Source organism: Toxorhynchites rutilus, chromosome 2, assembly GCF_029784135.1.
Source record: "Toxorhynchites rutilus septentrionalis strain SRP chromosome 2, ASM2978413v1, whole genome shotgun sequence".
In the NCBI taxonomy this organism is placed as follows: Eukaryota; Metazoa; Arthropoda; class Insecta; order Diptera; family Culicidae; genus Toxorhynchites; species Toxorhynchites rutilus.
In genome coordinates this window covers 280,941,057-280,963,039 of record NC_073745.1, presented here as the reverse complement: position 1 = coordinate 280,963,039, position 21,983 = coordinate 280,941,057, and the positions used below count along the sequence as shown (strand labels likewise).

General features: G+C 37.0%; 1 protein-coding gene across 1 annotated transcript in view; it reads left to right on the top strand.

Moving 5' to 3' along the window:
• Nucleotides 1-21,983, top strand: part of LOC129768756 (bromodomain-containing protein DDB_G0280777) — a 324,627-nt gene that overhangs the window by 59,009 nt on the left and 243,635 nt on the right. Inside the window, exon 2 of the mRNA XM_055770618.1 lies at nt 1,254-2,069. Coding sequence (XP_055626593.1) covers nt 1,991-2,069 — 79 coding nt within the window. The 5' untranslated portion in view covers nt 1,254-1,990. The remainder of the gene's footprint in view (nt 1-1,253; nt 2,070-21,983) is intronic.

The window sequence follows — 21,983 nt, the reverse complement described above, 5'->3', positions numbered from 1 at the left end:
AATTCAGAACGGTATATCTCTTCTCCATGTGCTCATTCGTAACCCTTTAAAAATCGTTGAAAATTTGTGATGCTGCCCCTTGCTCCGCAATTGTTTTGGTGAGTGAATTATACAGTAATAATGTAACCTTGCACTTCGTAGATATTATATACGAATAGACTTTCGTCAGCAGTTTTCGGTCCAACCTTTCCTTTGTTCTCTAGAATAGTTCAAGTAAAGCTAAGATATAAAGCGTCTCCTGTCCCTCCACACTCCACCATGCGTCCCCATCAATTACTTCTCGAGAAAAAAAACGTCTGGTTTTCTTTCCTTTTGTTGAATTCATTCTCGTGATCGAATTATTGTTCTAGGTAAGGTTGTACAATAACGAAGAACAATGCTAACAATGGTTTTTCTCCGGACCCATCACCGGCCTGCCGCACACAATCAATCATTGTCATTGCCCACAAGCCTGGAGTCGAATATGGGAAAAAGCTACTTTTCTCTGGGGAGAAGGAAAAACAATTAAAGTTTTTATCTTGCCACCACCGACAACGAGGACCCGGATAAAAAAAACACAAAAGAATCGCTGATATTTACAACCGACTATCTCTCGGACCACAGGAACTCGGCAGCCATTATTGCGCTGTTTTTGTGCCATCATGACAGTGCCTGGGCCTGGCCAGTTTCCCCCACCTGACGCTTAATGCCAAGTCGTGTGTGAAACAGGAAAATGAAAAGACCTCAGATAAATAATTAAGTTGTGAGTTGATTAAAGCTGCCCACTTCCGGTGCACACCCGTCTGTTGTTTCCACGGTTCACCTGGTCCGACTGCAAGCGGCGAGAAACTGGAACAATCTACCGGCTCTCGCACAATACTATCCTGTGAACGGGGAGGAGCAAAATGACAGGCGTTTCGTCGACTTATTTGTTCGCTTTTGTGTGGGTGGTTTTTTCTTCTTCTTGCATCTGCTCGCTGTCGAGATAACAGAGTTATCATCGGAGGTTCCCTCGTGGTCGAGGAGACGGTGCTGTATTGTTCTGAAGAGTGTTACCTCAGCTAAATTTGTATGTGATTGAAACGAAAAACCGTCGTTCGCTAAATTGCTCTATTTACGGACTAATTGATTAATGGTCTACGCCATCCCAAAGTGTATGCATTCTCATCCCACCCCATAAACTCCATCTACTATCTGTCCGCTATATCTGACACACAAACATCAACACGCCATAACTCACCAAAAAACATTTTTTTTGCTTCCATCTTTTTCAGCTAACCGACGATCGCAGCATATTGAGTCAAGCGACGGACCAATCCGGCGAACGAAATTATTTATCCACCTATTCAGGGAAGAACCGCCCAAATTAATGGATTACTCGAGCTAGTGACCGGGCACCGGGTTGTCATCAGGGAGCAGCTGCGCTGGTGCGGGTGCGTGTGGGATTTTGCGGGGAATCTCGCTCCCATGTGGTAATCTCCGATTCGTCTCCGGTTAATCCCCCCGATATTTTGGGCGAAGATTGAGTTGTTCCAAATCTGTTTTCCACATCCACGCGCCCGAATAGCGACACGCTGGCTGGTTGACTGGCTGGCTGGCCGGGTGAGCAGAAAACGCGAACGCGACACGTGTCTGGGACGAGAATGAAGATTTATGATCGGTTGATGTTGTGACGGCAGAACTGATGAATTGGGGATGCCGCGGCGAGGTAGTGAAGTTTCCAAAGTGTCACAGGTCACGTAAAATATGAGGGTGTATGTCGGCGCTGTAATTAGCAGAGAATAGATTAGCGTCGGACGGTGCAGTGATAGTGTTGGGAAATCCAGGCTAGAACGGGAAAAAGCGTTCCCATTCATAAGAAGAAGCGACTATAATTCAGCAGTGTCAGAAGTTTATAAATAATCCCCCAACGAAATACCATTAGCAGCCGGTGGTGATACTGCGGGAAGCCAGCTGCGCTACAACACGGACAGCGACCATCGTCGTTTAGCGGGGCTGAACCGTTGTCACAATGGGCTGCGGACAGAGTAAAATTCATCTCTATCCAAGGAAAAACAAGAGCAAATCTAACGGCAAGAAGAGTGGACACAGTAAGTACTCATAACAGGGGAAAACAGGAAGTGGAAAGCTTTCTGTCTCATTTCTTCATTCTTTGGTCGATAATCCTCTGGGGGGAATGAACTGGATACTTTTCCTTTTAACAATTTTTCAGCTTAAAAACACTGTGCAGTGGCATACTGGATAATAATCAATCATAACAACGCAATCATAACAAAATGCGTTTAGTTGGGTTAAATTTTCACGTAAGACTACATCTTTAATTTATATATAAAGGGTCACCCTACAAAATTGAAATTTAAAATTGAAAAGTATGTTTTTTTCTTCGCACTAACATGTTTTTTCGCACAAAGCAAATCGATGTTTAATACGAATTTTTCTTTATCTGCCGACAACGGACACTTTCAAAATCGCAGAATCGATGAAACGGAGATGATCGTGGATCAAGGCTATTTGTACTAAAGTTTCGACGTGAGCCTGGTTTAAAGAATCAAATGTTTTTTTTTTATCCCATTTATTTACTTAAGGCTCATTAGCATTTTAGCTGTAACAGAGCCGAATTTTAATCGTGTACATGTCACATGGTTATCATATCAGTTGTCAGTTGCCGTTCGCCAGTATTCCTTCTATACCATTACATATGGTACATTCACACAGTAGCCATTTAGGCGTAAGAGTATTCTTTCTGTTCTTCCATTTTCCAGTTGGACCACCGGACAGCGGAGACAGTTGATTGATCATTGTTGAGTTATTTATAGAACAGCAGCCCGATGTGTCTTGCAGAGCAGAGCAGTGGTATGGATGAACCGATCTTATTTCGACCGTGGATCGATCTCCATCGCTGATGATTGTTGCGTGGACGTAGCTATTCTGTAACAACACAAAGATGGTCAATGAGGGTCCTGAGTTTTGAACTCACGATCGATCGCCTACTAAGCGAACGCGCAACCAATGTGGCTACGGAGACCCCCTAGAATCAAATGTTGACAGATGTGAAAATTGGTGTTCAATAAGTCCGTGCTAAATGCACATCTTCAACGTCTAACATTTTATCAAATTTTGAATAAAATGTTAGACGTATTGAATATAATGTAGGCAATTTTGCAATGAAAGAACTAGTTTGATTGCCGATTGGCGAAGGTAGCAATACGAATATGTTTAAAAAAATATTACAAATAATAATTTGGAATATGTTTAAACTCGCTCATCTTTCCCAAAAACACTTGTCCGTTCTTCTTTGATTCCTGAATATTCCTACACCCATCAACTCTTACAACCCCTTTGGAAAATACTAATTCATGCAACAAATGCCTCATTCCAGCGCCACCATCTGGAATTTTAAATTAGCCTAATCTACGATTTTATGTACAATAAAAAGAACTATATTCAAAAGCAGTTTTTTCTAACAATTTCAGTCCTACGTCAAGCTTCCGTTTGTGTCCTCAGACACATACCCAAATATTATTTTATTTGAAAAATTATCTAACTTATAAAAGTCATCGTTGTTGTTGATCGCGATCGACTAAAGGAAACACTAGTAAATAAATGCCGATGGAGGTGATGGGCAGAGGGGAGCCGTCGCGTACAGATGTATTTTAGTTAGCTCCGTTTAATTTTTGTTTGTGTTTTTGTTTCGGCTGCATATCGCGCTGTTCTGGAAATGGAGTTTTGTGTTGTGAATAGTAATAAATATTGATTATATCGTGAAGAATAGCTATCGAACAAAGTGATACATAGAAAAGTTTCGATAGAATAAGATTTTTTCCTACATTGAAGCCATATTTTGTTGCATTCCGCGCTTATGTCAATGTATTGGTGAGAAAATTTCCGTTCACCATACATTCGATCAGAATTCCGTACCTCTCTGCCTTCGTGTTTCGTCGGTCGCCAGTGTATGTATAGTTATCTTTTCTGAGCGTGATAATATCTCTGAGAGTTGAATGTGTACAGTTCGGTTCGAGTGCAGTACAAGTGGGGCATTTAAAAAAAAGCATTTAGCTTTCGGAGAATTGTTATTCCTGCTTCAAGCGACAGCAAGGCTACAATGTGTGCGTGACATATTCGACACCTCCTGAGATAGCATCGAGGAGATGCAATTCTACGCTCGTGAAATTATTTGGTGAGATCGTTCTATATTATCAAATTAAATGTTCGTTAAGATGATTGTGCATTGAGATTTGTGCCTATGGGAGAAGAGAAAACTAGAGCAACGTCACTCCCACTGGTTTACCCTTTATCAAAAAAATTATATTAAAATTTAACAAACCAATTCTTTTTACACAGCAATCAACGAGACGGTATTCGGATGTCTGGAGTACGTTTGTAACATTAAGTAATAGTTGTAGTTATTAGTTATTAGTTATTAGTTATTAGATATTAGTTATTAGTTATTAGTTATTAGTTATTAGTTATTAGTTATTAGTTATTAGTTATTAGTTATTAGTTATTAGTTATTAGTTATTAGTTATTAGTTATTAGTTATTAGTTATTAGTTATTAGTTATTAGTTATTAGTTATTAGTTATTAGTTATTAGTTATTAGTTATTAGTTATTAGTTATTAGTTATTAGTTATTAGTTATTAGTTATTAGTTATTAGTTATTAGTTATTAGTTATTAGTTATTAGTTATTAGTTATTAGTTATTAGTTATTAGTTATTAGTTATTAGTTATTAGTTATTAGTTATTAGTTATTAGTTATTAGTTATTAGTTATTAGTTATTAGTTATTAGTTATTAGTTATTAGTTATTAGTTATTAGTTATTAGTTATTAGTTATTAGTTATTAGTTATTAGTTATTAGTTATTAGTTATTAGTTATTAGTTATTAGTTATTAGTTATTAGTTATTAGTTATTAGTTATTAGTTATTAGTTATTAGTTATTAGTTATTAGTTATTAGTTATTAGTTATTAGTTATTAGTTATTAGTTATTAGTTATTAGTTATTAGTTATTAGTTATTAGTTATTAGTTATTAGTTATTAGTTATTAGTTATTAGTTATTAGTTATTAGTTATTAGTTATTAGTTATTAGTTATTAGTTATTAGTTATTAGTTATTAGTTATTAGTTATTAGTTATTAGTTATTAGTTATTAGTTATTAGTTATTAGTTATTAGTTATTAGTTATTAGTTATTAGTTATTAGTTATTAGTTATTAGTTATTAGTTATTAGTTATTAGTTATTAGTTATTAGTTATTAGTTATTAGTTATTAGTTATTAGTTATTAGTTATTAGTTATTAGTTATTAGTTATTAGTTATTAGTTATTAGTTATTAGTTATTAGTTATTAGTTATTAGTTATTAGTTATTAGTTATTAGTTATTAGTTATTAGTTATTAGTTATTAGTTATTAGTTATTAGTTATTAGTTATTAGTTATTAGTTATTAGTTATTAGTTATTAGTTATTAGTTATTAGTTATTAGTTATTAGTTATTAGTTATTAGTTATTAGTTATTAGTTATTAGTTATTAGTTATTAGTTATTAGTTATTAGTTATTAGTTATTAGTTATTAGTTATTAGTTATTAGTTATTAGTTATTAGTTATTAGTTATTAGTTATTAGTTATTAGTTATTAGTTATTAGTTATTAGTTATTAGTTATTAGTTATTAGTTATTAGTTATTAGTTATTAGTTATTAGTTATTAGTTATTAGTTATTAGTTATTAGTTATTAGTTATTAGTTATTAGTTATTATTTATTAGTTATTAGTTATTAGTTATTAGTTATTAGTTATTAGTTATTAGTTATTAGTTATTAGTTATTAGTTATTAGTTATTAGTTATTAGTTATTAGTTATTAGTTATTAGTATATTACCCAAAGATAATTTCTGCCGCGTGTTATGACATTCAGAGATTTTCAGAATTTTGTTTCGTCGAGTGGGCGATAGTTCGCCTAAACATAATCACATCACTTACCACAGTGAATCCTGATTCTTACCTCTCCCTTCTAACTATCCTTTCCATGGGAACCACGCTATAGAGGCGACCATTCTGGCCTTCGGGCGGCGAATATCATGTTAACATTCCTTCCCTTCCCCTGGTGACTGTAAGGACGTGGCCGGCGTCGTTACTGACCATTCGAAGCGCGAATCACTGAAAAATTCCACAACGAGAATGATTTGCTAGTCCCAAGCGTCATTCTGTGTGTTCTTTGTGCAATTTGGTTGGTTCAGGTCAATCACGGAGAGCAACTACGAATTGTACAGTCTATCCTAGCTCAAGCTCACTAGTAAATAAATGCCGATGGAGCAGTTTATTGCAGTGGCATCTCGTTCATATGTGCAGCTCGTGCACTGCACAACCTAATATTTAAAAAGAAAAAAAAAGAAACCTACTCCTACTCTGCTATGCACAGTCTAGAGCTCAATAAAGAAACGTCTTGAAAGTATGAAAAACATACGGCTCTCCCACTCCATGCACTGTGCATAATTACGTATATTGGTTTCTATTTTGTACCATTTATTCTATGCTCTCCCCAGTCAGTGCACATCGATTAGTGCACAAAAATTACGTATATCTACACACTGATTAATAAAATTGTGTTGAAGCTTCGGGTAACTAAACTGCCAGTGTGTTGACAACGATTTCGTGCAGTGGACTCTGTGCACAAGAGAATATAATGGTGGTGGGTTGATTCCGATCTCCTCATCGATAGTCTCTCTCTCGATTCTCTCACAATCTCACAATCGGCGCGCTTTGCGTAAGATGCTTTTATATAGCGGCTCTCTGAAAGCTTGCTTGACGCAGATGATTTATTACGTCATCGACATCAGTCTCTGTGCACTTTTTCGGTGAACAGATAGAGCGGCGCTCACACGCTCTAGTATATTGCCAATGTATTAGCGTATGTATCGTGCATATTTTGCTTTGCAAATGAGGAGATCCACGCTTTAGATTCGCAATCGGATTGGCGCACTCCAGATGACAAAATTTCATCCAGTTTTTTTTCGGTGTGCCAATTGAGATTCGCGATGAATCATCACAAATCACATTGTTGGGCAGTATATTGTCGATGAACTTTTGAAAAGGCCGTTTTCGAAAAGAACTGTGGAAGAGAAATAACTTTTTGGGAAAATGGATTTTCCGCGGCCAAAACTGGACAAGTTAAAACCGAGCGAAGTAGCTTTGTGGTTCAGGGACAAGAGTAAAGCTATTTTGTTGGCCTTGTTTGCTGTTACAGAGCCTAGCAGAAAATTAGTGTAGAGATTAATTTATTTTTTTTAATTTTTATTAAAAGATACTTCCATCTGACATAAGTTTTATTGAACTATACAGAGTAGGATATGCAGATTTGAATCATCCATCTTTCGCTATAAATACTCATTCAGCTACCAAAGAGCACACCTATGACATGCCGCTCGTTTGAGAAAACTTGCATTGAAGATGCGTTAGATCATGCTAATGAAATCGTAAGAAACAAGCATAATTCAATTGTGAAGAAAAACAGAGAAGGCATGAACATTCTCATTGAATTAGTTTGTCTTCTCTGTTCACATGGGCTGAGCTTCCGAGGTCACGATGAAAGCATACAGACGTTATTATAGAGGAAACTATAATGACATGTGAACTTTTTGGCTACGAAAGATATGTCGGTTTCCGTCTTCATAAATACCATGGTAGTATTTTCTGGAACATTAGAACAAATTCAGAATGAGTTTAGTTTACTGCATCAATTTGGCGTATCACCTGCTAAGCTGGTTGCGCAAACATATGATGGAGCTCGAGTGCTGTCAGGAGATAAAGGAGAAATCCAGGCGATCGCAAAGAAGTCGTTTCCAAACGCTAATCATATTCATTGAAAGACGCATGTTCTCAATATTGTTTTTCTGCACTCTTGCACGAATAATTCAAAAACAAGGAAATGTTTTTCTTCCCTCTCTTCGTTGGCATCATTTTTTATCCAAAGCCCAAAGTGCGATTACGAGTTGAAGAAATTTATGCAGCAGAAGATCCCGAACTTGTGCAGAGTCAAGTGGGCCTACAACTCTAGGATGATCTACATAGTTGAAACATATAATAAATAAATTCTACTTGTCTGGACGAAATGTATCGAGGTGACACAAAGTGGGATGGTGATACGGTTTCACTCGCAGCAGGACTGCAAGGATACATGTTGAATTTTGATACAATTTTCTTCAGTCGCTTCAAATTTCTCATTTACCAACATTCTGTACCATACACCACAATAAAGAGAACTCTAATTTTGACAAAGTGAAATTAGGAAATGAACTGCGAGTGTTCTATACGAAGCCAGAATTTGGCGAGAAGAAAATACCGGAGATTATAAAAACACTGATCGGTAGCAATCTTGACGATATTTTTCCGGAAATTGTTTTATTCGCGAAGCTAATACTAACGCTTCCTCCAACCTCAGCATCAGTCAAACAAAGGTTTTTAGTTCTTCGTAGACTGAAAAACTACTAATACTACTGATTTGCGATTTAAATTTCATTACCGTATCACCAGAAGGAATTTAATTAAAAAGATAATTTGTCTCTGAAAACAAGACTCTAATATTATGTTTAAGAAACATTCTATCGCACTCCATTACGCATATGTACATTCTAGGAGACATTCCTTTTTGGGTGCCTTTACTAGATGGCATGTAGGAACATGCGGTGAGTTTTCGTGAGTCGTCTGAGCTCAGCTGGCGAACAACGCAAAGTCGTTATGTCTTTGCTTTCATTTTGTAGTCCGAGTTCCACCATACAAAGGCCTTTAGTTCGGCTTTCCCAGTAGTTTTATGAATACAGTAATCGTTTGAATTCCACTCACTAACTGGACTGACATGTCAAACGTCAAATAAAACTGAGGCTACTTCAAAGAATTGTTTGATTGGCATTGAAAAAAAAACTCAAACACGTTGTAGATAGTGTTCGGTCCGTGAAACCTACTGAAGAGCGAAACGGATAGCATCGTATGTCTCGCCTCCTTCCTTTCGTCGCGATGTACTAGCTGACAGCAAATAGAATTAAAGCAGAATTTATTTTCCCTTTTTTGAATGAGCAACAATATCCCCCAAACAAAAAAAAAACAAAAACTATTGATCCAATTCGATTGACTTCTGCCACTCAACTTGACTACTTATATTCACATGCACTCCAACTCTTCCGCTAGCGCCGGCCAAAAGAACGCTGGCAAACGGAAATACCCAATAATCTGTAAACAACGCTGTCGACAATGGTTTACTCCAACACCGGCTGTGATCAATATAATCAGCAGAAACCATATGTCCCATAGATAGTGAGGAGCACGGCGAGGGTAAGCAGCGATTTCGTCTCGGGTTTCCCTGTGGTCCGAGTGGATTCTTTTATCTTTTCGATTTTCGCTCATCGGTTCAGCAAACAGCCAGCCGTTCCGTGTTGCGTCCCTGGGAATCCTTTTGACTTCCAATCAAGTCGGTTGCCGGCTGCTGCTCCTTTGGCACCGTAATCGGTTTATCTGTTTATTCTATTTGTTTATTTTTCTGTTTGCGTTTCGCATGTTTCGCATGAGAAACTGAAAACACTCTGGGTGTTTGGTTCCAAGGAAAATTGAAATTAATTTGCTACCCAGCTAGAGCCAGTGGGATCACCGCTGGTGTCATTAAGAATTGTTGATGATGAAGCAAAAAGGTGGAGACTTCTGACAGCTGAGCTTTCAGAATTAAGAGTGACCGGTTGTTGACACAATAACTAATAATTTGCTTGCCATTTCGATTGAGTGTTGAGTGTGAAAAGCGGTCTTCTCTATCATACAGCATTCGCCATCTTATATTTTCCAGTACATGGTAGTGACTTGTTTAAAGACACACGAGTACTAGTACATCCTTCGCTACCCACTCGACCACTACCATCACCCCAAAAAGCTACCAGTTGTACATTTGCAGAATCATTGGAACCACGCGAAGGGTCGGAATGTGAAGTTGAGATTGGAATTAATTTCGTGGCACCACGAAATACTCGTCATCCGGTGTGTGTCGTCTTTTCACCACGTACCCCGTCTGATCAACTGGTTCTGAAAGCAAAAGGTCGTCACTGGGGGGATCTGCACTACTTGATTGTGAAACCCCCAAAAGAGCGAATCCATCACCTTCTCGAAATTGTTGGCTTATTTCAACGGAAAAAGGATATGAAAATGCTAATGGATTTCCGTTCCTATCTTTCGACCTAAAAGTGAACCGTGGTGGAAAGGCAAATGAGAGGGATGGGAAGGACATGCGAAAGTGCGTGTATACCGATGAACATCCCCGTGGCTTGAAATGGCACGTTTGTATGCGGTGTGTCTCGTTCATTTCAAGGACAATTGCTCCCGGAGTACGGAATCTAAATTAATAGTATTTTTTTTTCTTCTGCTTCGGTTTCTGCCAACATTTTGCGAAGGGTTAGTCATTTCACGTAGGCGATAAAATGAAATGAAAGTGGTAGATTGCTACCTTGGCGGGCCCTGTTCTCGGGTTGCTGTTTGGAACCGTTCTTTTTTTTTTTGTTCCTCGGTTGATTTCCGGAACGCCTACACCCAAAGACCCAGCCGGGTCGTAATCGTATCCACTAATAAATAACTAACAACCCCGAGGCGTTCCCTCGTCGCTCGGTGAAAATATTAGGAAATTTACGACTCCCCAGGGCGGGCGAGGCCATCTGAAGGACTAAAACGAGGACGATTTATTCGAACGGTCAGTGGACCACGAAATAGCGGGGTCCCATCGCATTTAGCCAACAACAACGGCTATAAAGCAAAATGACGGGAGAATTGTTTTGCTCGCATTTTATTTCTCCGCAGCCCCGAAGTGCGAATATAAGGGTGAAGGGTTAAAAGGGTGTTAATTAGGACAAATGGCGAAAGCTCATTAAAATGGGTATTGATTTTTATGAGACTGACGTTCAAAAATCTGTCGAATTTTCGTTGCTTGCTCATCAACCGTAGATCGACTTCGTGAAAACTTGGTGTGGTTAGTGTTGAAAATCGTCTGCTAATATTTTGAAATCATGATATTTTGTTTGGAACGGACCTCAGATGCTCTGCAGAATTAGATGAAGTGGTCGCCTAATAACAGTGACAGTCGTTTTTTGCCTGATACCACGGCAGTGGAACTCCATACAAATCACTCGTCGAAAAGTATCTCCTTTTTCACCGCTTGTTTACATCAACGAATATATTTTTTTTCTCCTGTGTTTCGTAGGAGAGTGTATGCATACCGACAGATTTCTACTACGAGGTGTTTAATAAAGGCTGAGAGGTGGGAAGGTTTATGTTTCTATATGAATTATCGTACGAATCAATTGAATGTATCTTTAAATTTGAACAAATATTGATAAGTGATTTTAAGGTTTATATTCACAAACATACAAGTATGACTAATATAAATTGCATGTATATGATGCGCCTAGCCAGCTCATACATGCAAACACGGAGGCGATATAGATGCATCCCAGCAAAAATTAAATCGTATAATTATCGTTTATATAACATCATATATCCCATATACATGTATATAGCCTCCAATTTCGTATTCATTTGCCAGTTATACACATCATACATTACTTAAATATGTCTACATACATATATATCGCCTCCAATTTTAGATTTTACGATTTTTTTACGATTTTATGTTTGCTGGGCAGACCCGAAGGCAGTTTTGAATTGTTAAAATATGAATGTAACTTTTAACTTCATGTTATTTGATTACTTGAAACATGTAGTACTGAACTTTATTTAACCATTTCTGTATAAATTCCGCGATATTTCCACTAAAACATAATCGACAGTCAGGAATGATGCATCCGTTTACAACTCTTTCGAATCATATGTAAGAGCTTTAACTGCTCTAGAATCATATATCAGGTAGCCGTGCGAAATAGCTGCGGCTTGATAATCCAAATAACCGGAGTTCAAATCCTATCGGAACAATTTTATAACCATCGCCACCACTCATATCAAACATTTAAATCCCGAAAAGTAAATTAATTAATTCCTATTTTTACAAACATAAATACTTAAAAAAGTTCTATATACATACAAAAATGATGAATCCCGGGTCTGAACAATGTCGGGAGTGAGAATGGCAATGGAATAATGTCGGGAGTGAGAATTGACCTCGTGATATCTGCGTGAGAGGTATGGATGTTACCACCACGCCAGATCGCCTCCCAATTGTGTCGTATGACAACAGACCTATTAGGTTATTAGGTTTTGCCTAATAACCTTGCATGAACAGTAAGTTACCTCTAATTCGACATCAAGTTTATTGAACAGACCTGTAATGGAACACGAATAATAAGACATTTTCTTCTCTAACTGGATATTTTTGTAAACATCGAGTTTGGGACCCAATTTATGGCCCCAGATTGAAATTCGCCACCAGACGTCGACACCAAGTATGGAAAAATTCATTCGCTCATTTCTCTACACCTAATTATAAATCACTCTTGTATCAGCTTGGAATAATCATGGCGAAAATAATGCAGCAAGCAATCGTGATATTGCACGATGAATCATTTTACACTCTCCGACCATCTTCATTCGGGACTGATAGTGAACATAACAAAACAAAGAGTGGAAACAACATTCAATGAATGAATACTCCTTTGAAAAGATCGCACGAAACAAAATAACGAGTGAGTCAAAATAGACTGAATCTACGTGTATGTATGATTTTATTTTTCCTTGTACTCTTTGCCTTGTCAGCAATCAAGAGCACATGAATTCACCTTCCCGCTCACCAATAACTTGCGTTAATATGGTCTTTTGCGCTGGCTTAGATCATTTCATATTAGAAACAAAAAAAATGTCATTGTAACAGTGCACAGGAAACAACTTGATTTCAACTATCTACCTATATTTCACTGCCGCGATCGAGGCTTAATGATTGCTATTTGAGTGAAAAACGAATGATTTTACAGATACACTCGCTGGTTCAAGCAGTTTCGAGTTTGATTCTATCACCATCTAACGTCATTCCGAGAGGCAAATGAGCGAATGCAAAAATTTCTGAGAATAGATGAGCGGAATCGAGACAGTATTTTTCCGTTCTTATCGAGAATGAACTTCGCGAAAAGGATATGCGAATGTTTTCTGTCTCAAATAAAGTGAGGCATAAACAGAGAATAGAAGTTTTATCTGCGAATGAGTGTTGTTGAACGAATTTCGATGCGATTTTGCCCATACCTGGTCATTGTGAATGTCCAATTACAGGTCACAATCACCTCTAATGCGACACTGAGTAGTTCCTCGGTATGTCGAATTAGAGGTAACTTACTGTATATGATATTTGGGCGCATCATATACCACCCAAAATATCGGATATTCGGTGCTCTATATACGATAGTTATACGATTTAATGTTTGCTGGGCTGGCATTGCTTGGCAGCTTGGTTTGTCAAGTTCATAATCTTATGTTTACGGTTTTGAGTTAAGTGTAAGTGAATGACGAAGTTGAACTAATTTATTTTTGTCACTATCTATATCAAATCGCCAAAGACACAGATAATCTTTCGTTCTTAAAAGTTAAAAATAAAAAAAGCAACTTCAACTTTCATTTTTCTTGAAACCGGAAATATTCGGACTTAAAAATCATTTTTAACGTAATATTCCATTTACATGCATTTACAAAAATCTATAATAATAATTATAATTATCACGAACATTTTTCGCCATTCGTATTGTTGATTGTCTGTAGTAAATCTTATAAACCAATTCGCAAGCAGATATCAGGTATAAAGCATATAAAACATTGAACAAATGTCCCCTTCCTTATTTTTGTATTCCTTATGTATTAAACATCAAACAAACGACACCCCGTACTCCACCCTTCTTTAATGTTGAACATAGCATAAAACAGCCTCAATCTTGCTAGATATGAGCATTATGTACAATAAAAGTACATAAAATTGAATTGAATCACTTCAAGACTGCTAAATATACCGTTGATTTCTCGTTTTTTGAGAAACACCCTAAGTCCACCATCTTTGAAACGTTATATTTGAACTTAACCTGTTACATTGATGAAGAAGTGTTCCCTAATAATATGTTTTGGGTCTAATAATCTAACCTCATACCCACAAATTGATGGACAAGATCATAATTTTGAGGAAAACAGTTTTTGTCGTTTTCTCGCAAGTGCATCATTTGCATTTCTCAAACAAACGATTCAATTGTGCTATGAATCAGTGCTTACGATTGCTTTGGTGGATAGTATACGTGGACGCTTTTTTGTTTGTGAGTAAGTTTTTCAGAGTTTTGGTCCACGTCTATACCAAACAAACCATAACACCTCGACCGTTGAGGTGGATCGGGAGGTCGATCAGAACAGTGCACTCCCACTACACCTTGAACGGTAATTTTCCAGAAGAGGCCCAGAGGGGTACCTGAAGTTCGGTTCGATGACGCCCAATAGAAAATAGTGGAGCACCAGTTGTCTATGGACAATTCGACCCACATTGTTGTGGCGCTCGATGTATGATTACCGCTCCGTCTTGATGTCGGAATAGCGTATCCCAAAGAGTTCCTGGAATTCAAAATATTCAGCGGATTCGCCACGAGGAATGTCCTGAGTAAACTTGCGATCCTATAGCCTCTGATGTCGATTAGTTGCCCTTTTAAAAGATGGATAGAGCGAAAATTCTGTTTTCGACAAACCGGACTCAGCGTAGCTCTTGATACTATTCATGTATAAGGTATGAGCCACATCTTCGTGGGCAAAAACTTTGATAGTTATGGTACTGCAAATCGTTTGTACTGGCTCCATAGACATGTTCTTGGCCTGTACATTGATAGGTTGAATGTGTTGCGGTATATTGTGCTGTTGTGCCAGATGTTTTGAACACCATCAGGACCCTGTAATGGAATAAGTTATAAGCTCTAGGAGTGTAAATAATTTTATACAGCGAAGTGGGAGAAATGATAACTAATGTATAATGAGATTAAATATAAATAAAAGAACAAAAAAATAAATAAACAAGAAGTGTTCAATAAATACACAATAATAAATCACCAACGGAGTCCTGTCCTGAAAAAAAAAATGCTTTTCAAAGCCTGAAATTCGATTCGAAACGGTCATTGATTAAATTGTGCAAAAACTCAGTGAAATACAATTGCATTATTCCATTCAATATCTAATTATAGGGACAAAAGTAAGTAACTATAAGTAACTTGGCATTCTTGCTACTTAGTAACTTCTGCACCAATGCGTTTCACTTGGCTCCCCGAGAAATAGTCCAAAATGGTCCAAAGATTCTCGATTGGATTTAGGTCAGCGTTTTGGGGTGACCATTCCAGTACATCGATGTTGTTTGTATTAATGTAGCTCATTGTGATTTTGCTGGTATGTTCGGGGTTATTTTCCCGTTGAAAAACAGATTTCCGCTTCAGGCCTTTTGAGCAAATGGCTGCAGATTGTTGTGCAAAATGACAACGTAACTAGCTTCGGTCTAAATTCCGTCTATGTACACCAGCTTTCCAACACAGAGCAAAGTACCCCAAACCATAATGGTACCTGCTCTTTGTTCCATAGGTTTGGAAAATATGTACATTATTATCCTTTTCATCTGGTCTCTGCCAGGTGCTTTGCAATTTTTTAGGATCCAAAAAGCTCAAATTTGCTTTCATTAGACCATAATATTGTGTTGCAGAAAGTAGAATTCTTGCTGAAATGTTTCTTTTGGAAGATCAGTTTTTGTTTTTGACGTAGGATTACGTTTTCCGGGAACATATTGGGGTACAAATTGAAAATCGAAAATCGAGCACATCGTGAAAATTGTCCAATTTCAAACTCTCATTGCTCAGTCATTTCTTGATGGATTGATGAAATTTTTGCGTCAATAGATTTCGGCACTCCATAACAATTTTTTGTTTTGAAGAAAATAATATATGTCATGAAACTAACTATCGAACAATTGAAAAATCTCAGCCCCTATCCTAACGGAAATACCCACTTCTGAATGGTCGAAATTGACGACACATGCGGCGGGTCCCTAACAGAGACATCAAAACCAAGCTGCCTGGGGGAAATCGACATTGAAAATACATGAAATTAGAGGGTAGTGATCTCCGATTTATGAAATTAATCGTTCATCAGCTAATCGAATACTTTTCAGCAGTTTGATATTCGATACGATTAATCGCCCCACGAATAATTTGCTAGAAAGCCGCCTGATAATCAATTATTATCTTTTACGCTAAACTCGTAAACGAAGCTCAATTCGCGTTGACGGCATTGAGCTTCCTCGACGAGTTCAGGGGAGCGTCAAAAATAATAATTGAAGTTCAGGATGGAACTGCAGCGGCCGTACGTTTTTTTTCTCTGGATCGATTAATCGACGAAAATTATTCGTTCGCTTTGATTATTGGTTGCGCAGTATTCGTTCAATTAATAATCGATTTCTGTAGGAAGTATTCGATTAATCGATTAATCGAACGATCATCGGGAATCACTAGTAGGGGAAACTTTTGTTCCTACCACAATGTGTTCCCTAACAGAGACATTAAACCCAAATCATTATCAAAGAGTTTAACGATGTAACTCTTCAAACATATCTGAAATCAACAGATAGCCTAACGAAATCCTACGTCAACTATGCGGTCGTATCTCAGACACAACCCTCCTGTGACTTTTTTTTCTATGAACTGCTTTCAGGAATGACTTATAAATGATGGGCTCAGAATGCAAGGGGTGTAAGTGACTTGATCGATTTCTCTTCATCAACTTTTTATTTAGTTAATAACTCAACTGCAAAAACGTTCCAATTTAAATTTGCTATACAATCCGATAGATGAGGTTCTGACCTATCTTCCACATTTTCAAATACAGCTGGGAATGTGTTTGCAGCTAAGTTATGACCAAAAGAGAGAGTTGATGTAGAAAAATCGATCAAATCACTTACACCCCTTTCATTCTAAGCCCCTCAAATATATAGACGGCTTGTCAATCCTGTCGACTTCAACTGTCGATTTAATGTTTTGGAAAAGTTTTTTTTTAATTCTCGGGTGGCTATAAGAAGGTTTTTGAACACTTCACTTACAATACTTTTGTTTAGGTGTTGAGAAGTCTTGCACGACCTTACAGTTTTCGGTGTGTTTCAAACGTGTAAAGTCGACTTAAACTTCAGACACCTATTACGAGCTGCGTCAAATGCTTGTACAATTCAACCAGTTCGGCCCTTACGTCTGCTAACTCTACACCACCGTTGGTAATCATATTCGTTGTGCTTGGCATTTACACTCATCGATTTGATTAATCAATATATTGAATTCTCATACCAAGTTTTTTTACCATGTACTTACTTTTGTTGCATTTACTATTGACAGCTCGGTAAACTTTGTTCACTCTGTTGTGTCGATGGGTGTGTGATCGATTTGTACACTCAACATTAATTTTTAGCACATATTTTGGCATCCTGATTTATTACATTAAATGAGCTTAAAAATAACAGAAAATGTGCTACGAAATGCTAAAAGGTTTAATTCGTGCTTAATTGCAATGTGTCTCTTGTTTCGCTCTCTCATATTGTTCTTAAATTTGCTATAGCATATATATTATACAAATGCTGTGCCAGTTTGGGAGAGTAGCACATTTTCTGTTATTTTTAAGCTCATTTAATGTCAGGATTCAAAACATGTGCTAGAAATAAAATTTGGGTGTAGCAATCAAAATATGGCTGAAATGATATTATGGGGGAGAAGAAACAGGAAGATTGTGTCCGAGACACGACCGCATAGTTGACTTAGAATTACGTTAGGCTATTTGCGGCATATTGAATTCATTTGAATTCCATTATAAAACCGAATTGATAATAATTTGGTGACCCTAGGATGGATCGTTTAGTTTGATTGTTGGGTATCGTGGTACAACCATTGCGATGATGTCAGTGGGACGATTATATTTCGTTGGATGGTGCATATCACGATGAGAGATGCCGAGGGGGAATGAAATCGATCCCTCGATGTGCGAATAAACATTTATGGCGGTTGATTCCAATATATGAATTTTCAAAGAAAAATAATCTTGCGTTGAAACTGTTTCTAGCCATACTGTTACCAGATAGTGTTACATTTACACCAATGAGATATATATGAGGTGGAGTAGTATGACAAAAATGTTCACGGTTTCATGATGTTATGAGCCAAATTGCTCATGAAATCTTGCAACTGTTTGGTGATTTAATAGATGATAGATGGGAAAAACTCTGTTTTTAATTGATAAGAAGCTTACTGAAGATGAGGTTTTTTCATGGATGTGGTAGGCAATTGAATATAAACAAAAATTTCAAGTCGCGATTTGAAATGTAGTAATGGAAACGCACAATATGCTCGCAAGCTCCACTATCTGAACAACTCATATTTTCTGTTCATGGAAAATCAAACGTCACTTTTCCATTGCAATCTCATCGCTGCTACGAGATCAGAGGTCAGTGAATTTGATTCTAGTGTAGAGGCACAAAGTTCGGACGTTTTTATCGAGCCTTAAACAAATGGAACAAAGCATATTTTTACTATCTATCATTCCATTATGTGTATATGTATATTTTGACAATACAATTATAAATGAATGGAGTATAAATATTCAAAATTGGAAAAGTAACAAGCTGGTGAAGTGAGGGGAATCAGATATGAATCACTCAAATGGCTATAACTCGGGAAAAGTGTGATTTTCGAAAAGTCCTTTCTAGAATATATTCTTTATTATCTAACATTCGGAAACATATAGAAAACGAACATCTTTTCTTCATATTTCTAGACTATAATATACCGTCAAACGTCACGGTGTACAGTGGGCTCTGTAACAAAAATAATAAATATTAAAAATATTGAAATTATTTAAATGTGTAGTTCCAGTTACCAATCAGTGCTTTTATTGCTCCATATCATATACACCTAATGGTAAAATGTAATTATCAATCCGTTCCATGATCAGTACCACGGCTGAAAATTGAATTGTAGAACACCATCGAACCATCAAGATTGTGGATGTTGTTGGAATAAATTTGAGCCCGGAAGTTGAAGTTTTTAAATGAAAAATCGAACCTCTTTGAGAACACTCTTCATATGTGTATTGTGGTACCAAATTTAATTTTCGAACTGAAGGATGCCATTCACAAGATCCTATTTATAGAAAACCCGTCCGATAGCAAATTTTACATATTAGCGAACAGAGCGCAAGAGTATTCACAACCAGGGTTACCAAATGTACTGCATCACGACAGTAATCTCATGACTGTCGCCACCATTGTCCCGTGACAGTCACGCGATTGAATTTTTAACTACAGTCACACAGTGGAAATGTTATGCGACATTTATTGTTACTGTCGTGTACTGTACACGAATACATTCCCATGTGAGAGTATTTTGGTCTTTCGTCTGCGACAGACCCGCTTGCTCATTAGTGATGTTTTTGTAGATTCTGAATGCAATAGTTATACGTTGCTACCGTCGTTGATGATTTTTTTCCCTCGTGCTGATGATGTCGGGTGTCTTAGTATGTATTTTTCCAGTACAACGTCATTTTATTTCATTTCAAACTGAAGAGATTTATCTGCTGTGCAGCGAAGAATTAATAACAATTAATAACTGGCGAATTCTGCAGCATATTCCGATATGGGAAAATTTAATTTGTCGATGACGCGGCTATTCTATGTAGAGAAGTTTTCGGGGGAAATAGTGTGAGCAACAGAAGAGAATCTGTTGAAAGAGGTGCGTGGAGAAGTGTCGTGGGTGGAAGTCGTGTGAATGAAAGTTACGCGAATGCAACTGTAGGGCCAGATTAGAATGCGGCTGGGGGAAGTGTTGCGCACTTAGCAATGTAGGTTTGGACATGAAGGAGATTTTATTTTATTTATGAATAAGCGCGTAATCTTAATATTATCAACAAAAATGTAACGTAACATTTTAGTATTATTATCATTATCACTAACTGACCCGGTAAACGTTATGCTGCCATTTAGATAATTTTTAGCGAATATATTCGTTGTTATATGACAAACAACAAGTGTATTGCAAGTGTGTTTCATATTCATATCGATATACTGAATTTGAAATACAGCCACATTACTGCCCTCATTCACGGACTTGCAAATGTATTTAATGCTTTTCACGGATCTACAGAACTGCAGAACATTAATATATATGTTGTTCATGCAAGATTTTATTACTCTGTTACATAGAACACATGTTTGATACGGTAGAGTGTGGCTAGGATGCATAGCTCGATTGAACTTGAGTCGTCGAACGGATTACAGAATGCAAAATTGCGATCCGTTCGGGTAATTCTAACTCGATTGTATTTCAGAATACGACGGTATACTTTTACCTGGTGAATTAGGTTTGCCTGGTTGATTCTTGCTTTGAAACATATGATTCATTGACATTCAAAATTATATCATGATCTGAAGAATTTTCCACATATAGAGATATTTTGATTTGAACATTCAGCTATTTTTGAAAGTGTGAAGTTAATAAAAAAACATTGCCTTTTTTTATGTACAAATTTATTTCCATGAGATCTTCTATGTGCGAAAATTTTCGTTATACTTGTTTCATTTGCGATTTTTTCGGGAATCTGTTTAATGGGGGAATCAACTCTGGTAAATCGAAAAAATGGTTTTTATGCAATGTTGTACCGGAAGGATTTTTCGATATTTCATTTCGTTGAAAATCTGCAGTAAAAACTATGGGGTCATCTCAAGAGTAACATGGCTGTACGAAGCTTTAATCGCATTTTTTCAGCTGGTGGTACGTTTATCTCAGAATCTAGTGGACCAATTTAACAGAAGTTTTTTTTTCAGCATGCAAAAATGAATTCTTGTGTGACCTACGAAAAGGACCTATCTGCTTTGATCGATTATCATCATTGATAACTTCTCTGATAACCACGGCCTTACGATTTTTGTTGAATTTTTTTTTATTCAAATGGCCGACATTTTGGCAATTTTCATAATTTTCAAAAACCGCTACGTAACAATTCAGATAATAAGATTTTTACATGCTATAAAAATCAGCCATATCGGTCCACTGGATTATGAGAAAAACGTACAACTAGCAAGAAAATGTTTTAAAGATTTTAAAATATTATCTTTCAAATGAAAGCAACATAATTGGCTCACGTAGCGTACTTTTCAGTGTAGAGCCAGTTTAGTTCTATAACTCTGTCATTCTTAAAATTCGAACATATGCGTAGGAGGGTTTTTTCCATGAAATATGATCATCTATCACCTCCTGAGAGATTCTGGGAAAATATATTAAATTCTTCTTTTACATTCAATAATCAAAAATTATATGCATGAAAAACAAATTTAAAAAAAACATTTTTTTGACTCGATTATATACAGTGAAAAGAAATCGGAGACTGTATATAATCGAGTTCGCGCTGCATTAGTTTCCAACTTGGAGGATAAATCTAAACACTCCCAACACTGAGTATTTCCGACGTCACCAATATATTATCGACGAAACTCTCGCCTAGAATTATTAAGCTGTGCGTGTTTTTCTCATATGAATTGTTGATCATTTGTGTATCTGGATTCAGGCATCCCAACAGTAAAGCATTCTTATTACAGTCGATATGAAATTAACTCGGCTTCCTATGTGTGCACGCAACTAGTGATCACAGCCATATGTCCGATACACATCTCAAAGCGTACTGGTGAAGAAGCACAAACGCATAAGATACAGGCTAGCATTACGATCGCCAGAAAAATGTCATGACATTTTTCTGGCGACAGTCACGTGTGACAGTAACCCGGGTAAACCGATGAGATTCATCGCTTCGTCAGCGACTGTTACGGCGACAGAGCGAACGGAATAGCAGACACGAAAAAATCGGAAACGAACAGTCTCCCCGGCTCACTACGGTCGGGCACGACAAATTAGATGAATTCGACGAAACACCGACTGTTGCTGTATAGTATTACTTTATGCATTCATGCTCTGTCGCTTGTATACGAGTGTAGCGCGCTCACAGAGACTGTCGATTCAA